A 10,420-nucleotide genomic window follows, 5' to 3' on the forward strand; every position below is an offset into this window, starting at 1 on the left:
GGATTATATTTTTTGAAAAGCCCTATTCTGCAAGCAGATTAAAAAAAAACCAAAAAAAAAAAACCTTAAACAGGCAGCAGCTTGTTAACAATCATTACCATACAATTATTATGATTTTCCAGACAGCCATTTTCCTACTCACATGATGCAGTCCCTGTCAAAGAACTTTTAAATTAATGCCCAGAATAAGATCTCCTGAAACAGCACATAATGCTATAATAAAATGTGAATGTGTAACCTATAAAGCTACAGCTTGCTCAGTGCCAGATATATTGATGTACCCAGAGACAAATTGCAAAATGGAGGGGACGGGAATGATTGCTGTAGATCATGTGACAAATAAGGCTGCCAAATCTTTTCTCCAGCAGAGCTCCCATGCCTTTTTTACCACGTGCAAGGCAGGTGGAGGAACATTTTCCTGATAGTAATGGGGAAAGCACTATGGGGGAAAGCTTATCAACTCTGCCCTTTGCATCACAATTCCAGGCTTCATAATTACCGGTAAGTTGCACAGTGTGGGGCTTATTCTCAGGTAAGGCTCCATTAACACAAAAAGACAAAAACCCTCTTCTGAAGATTAGGGGCCATGTTGTGTTTTAATAGAGGTTGGCAACATGACAGCCACAGGTACAAAGGGGGCCAACGAGGCCTTCCCTTGCTCCCAGAGGGTTCCCACCCCTGTTGAAATTAAGCATGAAGGATGTATCCTGTTGTAGCCAGTGGAATAATTGGCAGTTTCTGGGGTGCCCATGAGAGTTTCTCTGGTTTGCAAATATGCACCAAAAGGTTGCCAACTCCCGCATGATTTGAAGCATAGCTTCCCCTGTTACACGGAGTTGTCTTATGTGCTAGCTTCCTTGAACATATGCCACTTCAAAAGGCACTGCATTCAGAAAACAAAGCTGTTCAATTAATATTAAAAGGAAGGATTGAACAAAGCTGTTCAATTATTATTAAAAGGAAGAGTGCAGCTGTTGGTGAACAAAGAGCTCCCCAGGCAAACTGGAAAACCTGAACCACACGCAACAGGCACACCTCACTACAAGGATCTTGCTAGCCACTTTTTGACTTCCACATTCAACACTGCAGAAAGGAGGTTTGGAAGGCAGGCCTGTTTCTACCTATCACTTCAGCCAATATTATTCTGCTTGTGTATAGCCTTGCATGCAAAAAACGATTCGGAAAGATAAACAATGAAAACTTGCCCTCCCAGATAGCTTCAAAGCAAGAGTTGTTTGCTTTAGTCTGTGTGTGTGTGTGTGTGTGTGTGTGTAGCCTTAACAGGAAGGCTACTGGGAGCAGTGGTCTACCACTGGCCATGAGTATTCGCATTTATAAAAGTTAGTGCCGTAAATAGCGGCTGATCTATTTGAGGCTTAGACACAGTCGCTTGCCTGCTTGATCACCTTCAGCAAGGTAAGAATTACCTCCAGGTGACGAAGCAGAGAAGCATTTGCAAATGTGAAAATGTGTTGGTTATTTTACTCTTGTTTGCTGAGGCCATGAATGTTCTACAAGTGACTTATGAAGTAAGTGGGAATGAGCAGGGTAGCAGCTTTTGCAGGCTTATCTGGAAGGCAGTTCCAATTGGTTGTACATAAGGTGCTAATTCACTAAAAAGAACCACCCTCAGTTAATTAGGCAGCACTTCGTTATTTTTAAAAAAGTTATTTTAAATATATATTTACTCCTACGCAGTAAGGCATGTCTCTACTAAGGTAATTCCTGCTATGGCGTAAATGTACATCATCAAAAAATGGGAGGGTTTTTGTTTTGTTTTCAGAACTATTTTTGGTCATAAGTGGACTTGTGCAGATCTAATTCCCTATTAAACCAGTGTTTCCCAACCAGGAGCCATATGGCCCCCTGTGGGGCCCCAGGATATTCCAAGGGGGGCACAGGTGAAAATTGCATAAATGGGGGGGGGGGCACAGCACAAGGCTAAGTGGCCACAGAGGGAAGTGAGAAGTGAAGGGGGGAAACCACATTTTTTAAATAAAAAAATCCTGATTGGCTGACTATTTGCTTGGCCAATCACAAGCGGGTAAGGGGATAGCCCACCAGGGCCTAACACTCCTTTTTGCCATGTGCATTTCTTGGATCGGTGCCTTTAGATGTTGCCAATGGGTGCTGGGCCCGTTGGCAGTGCCAGCCCAGTTCTGCAAGGCGCAGGATGAAATCCACCACAGTGCCTAGCTGAGCGGGGTCGTCTGGTGCAGCTGACTTGCATCTAGTAAATAACTAGGTGCCTACTCAGAAGAAAGCTGCACTGAGTTCAGTGGGCCTTACTCCCAAGTAAGGGTGTGTGGGACTGTAGTGTTTTATCTAGGCAGCCAGGGCTCCTACAGATGACAATATCTTTTTGCACCAGGTCAGTGAGGATCACCTGCTTTTCAAAATTGTCCCATATATACAGAACTCCCCATGTGCCTTTTGGACTGTGTCTGTAGGTTTCACCCTCTGTGTCAAATAACTGAGGCCAAATAAGTGTTGTTTACTTTTTCTAATACATGGAAGATGGATCTCCCTTGGGAGGCTGTGGACTCTCCTTCCTTGGAGATTTCTAAGCAGAGGCTGGATGACCATCTATCTTGGATGCTTTAGCTGAGTTTTCTACCTTGGAGTCCCTGCCAGCTCTATGAGCTATGTTTTTCTGCTTCAACAATATTTCATTATGTTCCTTTTTTTATGTACTGTACCCGTAATTGTATTTTGTATAAATTATAAAAAATATAAATAAAACAAGTTCTGTTTACAAATAAAACATTTAAATAGCTACCTTATTTACCTGATAGGCATCGTCAATATTTGGGGGGGGGCAGAACCATTGATTTGTATTGATTTTTACTTATTGGGGGAGCAGCTGCCCCCTGTATTCCCCCTGGCTACACATGGGGGGGGGGAGCACAGGAAGGAAACAAGGTCAGAAGGGGTACATGGTCAAGAAAAGGTTGAGAAACACTGGATTAAACTAAAACCTATACAGTTAATAAGGGTATCTTTCACGCCCAAATATAATCTCACCTCGCATTCAGAATGCGCAGGTGTAACAGAAGACAGGTTTCCTTTCTTCTAAAAACCATTTAGGATATTGAGCCCTACTTTCTGTGGCATCTTATCACTCCAACAGTGTTAGTACCATCAGCATGGTAATATGTCAAGGCCTGATCATTTAAAGATGCCGCCTGAAACATATTTATACTTGGAAGTTAAGTCCCATTGAATTCAATAGGGATTCCAAACACAGTTCAAATTGGACTGCTGGCACCAATGACACCTCACAGAAGAGTGGGGTTATTTTTGTATTCCTGGTCATGGGCTTCTAAAAGCTGCACTGCATCTGACCGGTGTAGCATTAGGGTTGCCAAATGACCATGAAAATCAATTTGGTCTGCTCCTGTGCAGCTTGAGGTGCAGAATAAATCCCAGCGTTTGCATGTTTTCACATGATGGAGAGAAAACGCTAACACTTTTTAAATATCTGCACACCAAGCTACTGCTAAAGGCACAGCTGCAGTGGCTGGTTGAGAAACTGGCAACTCTGCAGAGCAGCTGTGAAGTCACTATTAGCTCAAAATGCCTTTAAATCAGTGTGCAGTCTTTTTTTGCAGACCTTTGCCCAGTTACTTAGTCCTAAGCCTCACTGAGCCCAGTGGTGCTTAATTCCAAGTAAGCATACATAGGGCTGGTCTGTTACTGTTATTTTCTGTCCCGCAATCTTTGCCCCCCAGATTCTTGTGGAGATTTGAGCTCTACAATGGCATTCTAGAAAAGTGCCAGGAATTTCAGAAACTCTTTCCTGTCTTCTTTTAGACACTACCGTTTCCCAGCTGGAGATTCCCTAACTGTGGATAGAATGGGCCTACAACTCTCCCAACTTCTGCATCCATATAAGTTTCCATATAAACAAACAAGGCTTGAAACATCAGAAATCTGCAAATCGGATGCGTCTGCACATCTGACCATTGAGGTATCTCATTATTTTCCTTTGAGGACTAGGGTTAGGGCCACACTGGGAATCTGTATGGGTTGGCTTGTTTTGCTTGTCATGAAGCTCATCTCGATGTTGGAATGCTGCAGGTACAACCACAACTGATCAGTATATTGTACCTACATGGCAATGTATTGTTCCAGAAGCCCCAATAGTGAACACTCCCTTGCAGTTCATGAAGTACATCTGGAGGTTCTGGGACTTGAAAAAAACTGAACTTAGTTCTTACCTTCCTATTTCTGAGCCATTAACACAGCCCTCCGGGTGTTTTGGACTACAACTCCCATCAGCCCCAGCCAGCAAGACGGTGTTTACCTGGCAGGCACCAAGTTAGAGACGGCTCCATTAGCAGGCATTGCCACTGCATTTTCAGCCTTGCCATTATTACCATGAGGATTAGAATATGGCTTTTAAAAAACAAGCACCTTAAAGTTATAAAATGTTGCTGCAGTAATTGGGGGGAGGGGGGCAAAAATAATTAAGTTAAGAGTCTGAAAGTTTTGGAGACAGCATGGAGGGTACAAATTCTATTCTGGCCACCACTGCAATATACTTGAGACAAAAAAGGGAAAAATAGGTTAATTGTGTGCCTCATCTGTTAAGCACTTCAGATTTGATGGAGAAAAGGGGGGATTTATTTTACCATGTAAAGTTAATGTACCGAGCGCATCTCTAATGATAGGATGGGGTTCAAACATGTACAGCTATACATTGCCTAGAAGCAAGCCCCACTGAACTCAGTGGAACTTGCTCCCAAGTAAGCATGCTTAAGCTTGCATTTAAAGTGAAATTGTAACCTACAGTATAGGAGTGAAAAACGAGTGAGAGGCACATAGACTGAACTTTTCCCATATGGGAGAGAAGAACATTCAAATGTGGGAGGAATGAGGCTCTAAGTTTCTCCATCTCTTGACTTGCTCAGCTAAGCCAGTACTCCAATTCCTGAGATTTTCATGCGCATTGAAGTAAGCCCCTTTAATTCAATGGGACCTACTCCTAGGCAAACATGCACAGGAATGGTCTTTAAGAGTTTCCGCTATTCTGCAACTCACGTGTTTTTACAAAGCAAAGTAACACACTATCACAAGAAATAGAAGGGTATCAAAGTCGCTTCCAAGGTCAAGGTGAAGGAGACAGTTGGTGGCTTTGGGGAAACAGGAGGACATCCAAGAAAAATTTGGATGCTGGGTTTCTTTCTGCAGCTGGGAAGTCATCTGATTTCGTGAAGAGAGCCAATAAGGTGATATTCTGAAGCAGAAAGAAGCAGACTGCAGAAACCCTCTCTCTTCTCCTGTACTTGGAAAGCCCTGCAGTAACAGAATGAAGTCACAGCTTTAAAGGGGAGAACATTCTGTCCCAGATTATCAAGGACAGAAGTGTCCCATCTAACGTCATGTCAATCATAATTGGGCCAGCGCTGTCACCTGTGCTCTTTGCTGCTTTGCCTCATTCAAGTGTTTGCGCAACAGCAAAAAAGGTTCTTCCACCACATCATGTTGAATTTCACTGGCGGATGTGTGAAAGCCAGGAGATTATTGCTAGAATGTCTTCCGCCCTCTGGTTCGAGCACTAGCATACAGCACTGCAAAATGAGCCCAGGCAAACACACCAGCCAACCATATTAATCCCTTCTTCAGGGCACTGCTAGTAATTCTGCAGAGCTCCTTCCTCCTCCTCTCATCTCCAAACATTTCCCCCAAGTCACATGCAGTCAGGCAGCACAGGAAGGGAAGGGGCACCAGCAGTCGACAGAAAAACAGGTGGCAAGCACACTGGTTGTGCTTGGGGAGGCTGCAAACTCTCTTTTTGCACAAAAGCAACAACTACCGTATTTGGAATATGGGGAGGGGGAGAACCTTGAGAAAGGTGGGATATAAACGTCAAAGATAAATGCTGTGCTTGCAAAAGGTAAACAAATAATGGGTGAGATGAACAAAACACTTCAAGGCAACTTCCTGGGCTAACCTTAATGCAGGGGTCAGCAACCTAAGGCCCATGGGCTGGAAGTGGCCTGCAGAGGTCATTTGACCGGCCTGTGAGCCGCCCCCAAACTGAGTTACCTGCTTGCGCGCTGTGCTAAACTGGCGCAGCGCAGTGCTTCCGCGGCACCGAAAATCGCGTCTGCGCAGACGCAGAAAACCATGTCTGCGCAAGCGCAGGTGCTGAAAATCACAGGTGCCCATGGAGGGATCTCCATGGCAAGATAAACCTTGCTGACCCCTGCCTTAATGGCTGCAATAGGAGAGCTAAACTCTTCCTACACCATCATCCCTCACAACAAGAGGTACCCTGTCCCTATCCAACATTTACTCTCCCCCTCTCTCTCTTTCTTGGCCTACTGGGGGAGGGTGAGAAGAAGGCATCTCACCTCCAAGATCTGCTTTACCTCGCTGTGTCCTCCTTCCCTCTCTCCCTACAGACTCCCACAAGAGACAAATCTCTCTCCCCCGCCCTCCAGCTTATTGTTTGCAGCCTGCTCCCTTAATCCCAGTGACCTTCTTGCAAATGCTCCAGGCACACACAGGCGGCCATGGCGAAAGTGTCACAAGATAAGTGACCCCCCCCCACCCCGAGGGAGCCGCACAGTCGAGAGAGCAGCCTTCCTTCCCTCCTCTTGCTGACGGATCCCATCAACTCGCTTCCTCCATCACACATGCACGGCGTTACATAAAATTTGCTACACGGTAAAATTGAAGGTGGAGCGGGGGGAGGGATTTGGAAGAGGAGGAGGACACCACGCATTTGCACCCTCTCTCTCGCCCCCCATTCTCTGTAAATGAAATAAGAAGGAACCAACTGAAATAAATTAAGGGAAGGGTTAGGAAAAGGGCAGCTGAAATTCAGAATCACTTTTGCAGTTCTCTCGTCCAACTGCCTCACCATTAACAGCTCCTCGGCGCAGGTTAAGGGAAACTCTCCCATTTTCTGCATGTTTTGATGAACATTTAATAATAGTAGCGTCAGGCTTACGAGGCTGGAGGACCGGCTTAACCATTTCCATCAAAGGAAGCCGGCAGTAGTTTTGGAGGAGGAAAGGGAAAGAAACAAGCGAGAGAGGGAGGCTCCAATACAGAAGGGGGCTGGGAGGGCATGTTTCCTAGTTTTCCAAACGCTTCACCCGGAGAGATCTGGGCAATGGAGAGGGGCGGGGGAAGGGCGCTTACAATGCCATTTTGCACCTTGCTTGCCGGGCTAGCTGTGTGCTCCACAGTCTCCACAACACAAACACACACAGAGCACCAGTTTGCAAACACTGCCGTCCCGCACGCTGACTAGAAGTGGCGCTGCACAAGAGACGGAAAACGGAGATGGAAGAAGCAAGCCGAGCTGGGGGCTCCATGACAGCGAAGACACGGCCTCGCTCCCATCTTAGAGGTCACTTTGGGCAGGCGGCGATGCAGGATTCCCCCCCCCCAGTTGCCCGGCACCTCCACCCCGCGATCTCCTTCGCCCCACGGGGGCAGGGGAAGCCGAGAAGTCGGTCCCCCAAATCCAAGCACCCGGCGCAGGGCTTTCCTAATCTTCCTTTCCACGATCTCGCGTGCGCGCGCGCTGGGAAGGACATTCCTCCTCCTCCTTAAAGCCCCGCTGAGTGTCATCTAAAGCTTGCCCTGGGTGCTCAGTCAGCAGGATAGGGATCAACCCCACAGCCAAGCCAAGCCCGCCCAGGGCTCTCTGCAGATCTCTCCCTCCTCGCCAAAAGGGCTTCCAGACGTGCCGATTGCTTTGCACGTGTTTTTGTTATTTCCCACGCCAATGGCCTTCTTCCCTCCCCCGCGCGGCCAGGGAGGCGTCCTCCGAGTCCTTACCCAAGAAACCATCCGGAGGATCGTGTGAGGTTGCCGGATGAAGGTCTGAGGGTCAAAGGCGCCCCCGGCTTTGCCCGCTCCGTACGCGCCCTGTTCCATCCTGGGAGCGACCCCGGGGCAAGACCCGCCGCTCTGCTGGTCGCTCTGTTGGCAGCGAAAAGTTTATTGCACTGGCGGGCCGGGATGCTTAGAAGAAGGGGAAGCGAGCCAGCCCGTGCTGCCCGGCAAGGAGGCGCGCCGTGCAGGGGCAGCCTCAGCGGAGGCAGTGCCGCAAGGGTGGTGTGCGAGGCAAGGGAAAGGCTAGCTGGGCATGGCAGCCCGCGCTCCGGCTCGCCTCTCGCTCACCGCCCCGCCTGCTCGCCTGCCTGGCTGGCTGGCTGGCTGGCGATGGAGGAGAGAGCAACACGCTCGCAGCCAGGGCACCAGTGGCAGGCTTGGGCTCAGCGGCAAGCCAGGCGCGCTCCCGTTTTCGCGGCAGTCATGGGGCTGGCGCGAGCTTCGGGGGAAGAGAGCGCGCGCGCCTTCCTGCCCGCGTAGCCCCGGCAACATGGAGGGCGGGGCGAAGGGAGCGGGGAGGGGTGGGCCTTTGCAGGCCTCTGGGGGCTTTTGCGCCTCAGAGACTCCGTGGCGGGGGGGTATATATACTTATACAGTACATGCTTCGCCAGACCTGCAGCCAGCGTCATGCCAAAAGGTGCATTGATTGAGCTTTAAAGCGTTTGCACACTTACATAGACGTAAACCCCCCTGAACCCAGTGGGAGACACCATTTGATTTTCTTTCATTCAGCTGCTTTTTGTAGTGCAGTGTGTGCTGATGATATTTGTTTATTAATACATTTTTAACCCAATGTTAAAAGATGGCATATTACTTCCCCTTCTCCATTTTATACTCACAACAACCCTGTGAGGTACCGTAGTTTAGGCTGAGAGATACTGACAGGCCCAAGGTCACCCAAAGGGCTTCATGACTAAATACTCTGGCATTCTGAACACTACCCCACACTGGCTAAATTCATAAAACTAACCCCATATTGAAGAAAAACACCAGTTCATATGTTGAAATTGTGTGAATAATATTTCTAATGGCTTGAAAGCTAAACAAGGAACAGCTATCTAGGGTAATTTCGTCTGGGACAGGAAGAAATCCCCTTATCTGCCTGGGGTCTCCACCTAACAGCCTGATCCCTTGCATTTTTACTCCAAAAGTAAGTTCACCATAATTCAATGGGACTTGCTCTCAAGTAAATGAATAGGATATTATTAGTGCTATTATAGTGCTGTCTGTAAACTAGAGCTTCTTTGGAAAAGGAGGGTTACAGAGCAATCCTGTTTAGTAAGTTAAATATTCACTTTTCATCAAAGATTTAAAAAACCCACTTGTTAAACTACTGTATTCTATTAAAAAAAAGTACGGTACTTGGCATTGCATGCTTGTGTGTTGCTTTTCTCCTGTGCTGATGTCACAGACTCTGTCCTGTACATCTTTGCCTATGACAGCAGCATGATGTCTGTATGTAGCAGGGCAGATTAGCTTTGGCTCAGCAATGCTGCTTAAACTTCTGATGACTTTGTTTTATGTTTCAGCAGGTACTTGCTGAGACACTTGGAAAAAAACAGTTTGCCAATTCTGGTCATGCAGCATTAAAAATAAATACATCTATCTTTTACATCTAGAGGACAAGAGCACTTTTACATCCTCCAGCTTAGCACCAGCTCTTTGAAAGGCCGCTGAAATAAAAGACCCAACAAGTGCTGCAAGTCTTCAGTACATGAAAATTCAATGGCTCTGGAGCTGCCAATAAAAATATGGTACTTTTCTGCATGCCTTCACGTTATGAAATGGGTCACCCACTGGTACACTCAGGAGACAATTTCTACCTGATGTTAGAGACTGTATTAATAGGAAAGACATATTTTGTTTGACTTGTAAGCAACGCACGTAATGGAAACTCTGTAAAGCGAAAAGGATATTGCAGGAAAGAGTCAGCCTTTCAATCTTATTACATTCAGAAAAGAATAATGAATTTCAGAAAGGCAGCTTTGGCAAGTTATACATACAATGTGCAACATGATTGGGGTTACATGGGCATAGCCGGGGGGGCAGCTGCCCCTACTAAACAATACAAATCAATACAAATCTGAGGTTCTGCCCCCCCCAACAAAAGCCCCCCCCCAACAAAAATCCTGGCTACACTTGAAAGGGACTTCAGAAATACAGACCAGGAATGAAAAAATCAGGCAGCAAAGTTTCTTAAAGAAAAAGTTTTTTTTATTTGGATTTTTGTCAGACAAAAAGCAAATAGGGTGCATTCAGGAAAATGAAGAATGCCCACCCCTCCTTGGGGGTAGCTAACTCATATACCTTCTTGCAAAGCACAGTTCAGCCCCTTGGCATCCCTTTAGCCAATGATTGACAATTTCCTATGGTCATTGATGCATATTCATTAAAGCTCAACCAATTAATAAATTGGTGTGTCCTTTCGGTTCCAAGTTGCCTATTCCACTAGGTGGCGCTACTGGCTTATAACCTATTTACCAGTTCCTGGAACTGGGCTTGAGCAGGTGTTTACTGGAAGCGCATCCTGTGGTTTTGACAGTTTCTCTAGGTGGTTAGCTAC

The 10,420-nt window shown here is 46.7% G+C and overlaps 1 protein-coding gene across 4 annotated transcripts in view; it reads right to left on the minus strand.

Annotated features, from left to right (window-relative positions):
- The window catches only part of LOC309542476 (TGF-beta-activated kinase 1 and MAP3K7-binding protein 1), a 49,237-nt gene extending 40,954 nt beyond the window's left edge, over positions 1-8,283 (minus strand). The window contains exon 1 of one of the 4 annotated variants that reach the window (XM_082241294.1): positions 7,801-8,279. In XM_082241294.1, the coding sequence (XP_082097420.1) occupies positions 7,801-7,899 (99 nt within the window). In that variant the 5' untranslated portion in view covers positions 7,900-8,279. Of the gene's footprint in view, positions 1-7,419; positions 7,606-7,800 lie in introns of those variants that run through there. The other 3 variants (XM_082241293.1, XM_082241296.1, XM_082241297.1) reach the window with 3 other exon arrangements.
- Between the last annotated feature and the right edge of the window lie 2,137 nt (positions 8,284-10,420).

This window comes from Podarcis vaucheri, assembly GCF_965113315.1.
Source record: "Podarcis vaucheri genome assembly, chromosome: 10".
Lineage (NCBI taxonomy): Eukaryota > Metazoa > Chordata > Lepidosauria > Squamata > Lacertidae > Podarcis > Podarcis vaucheri.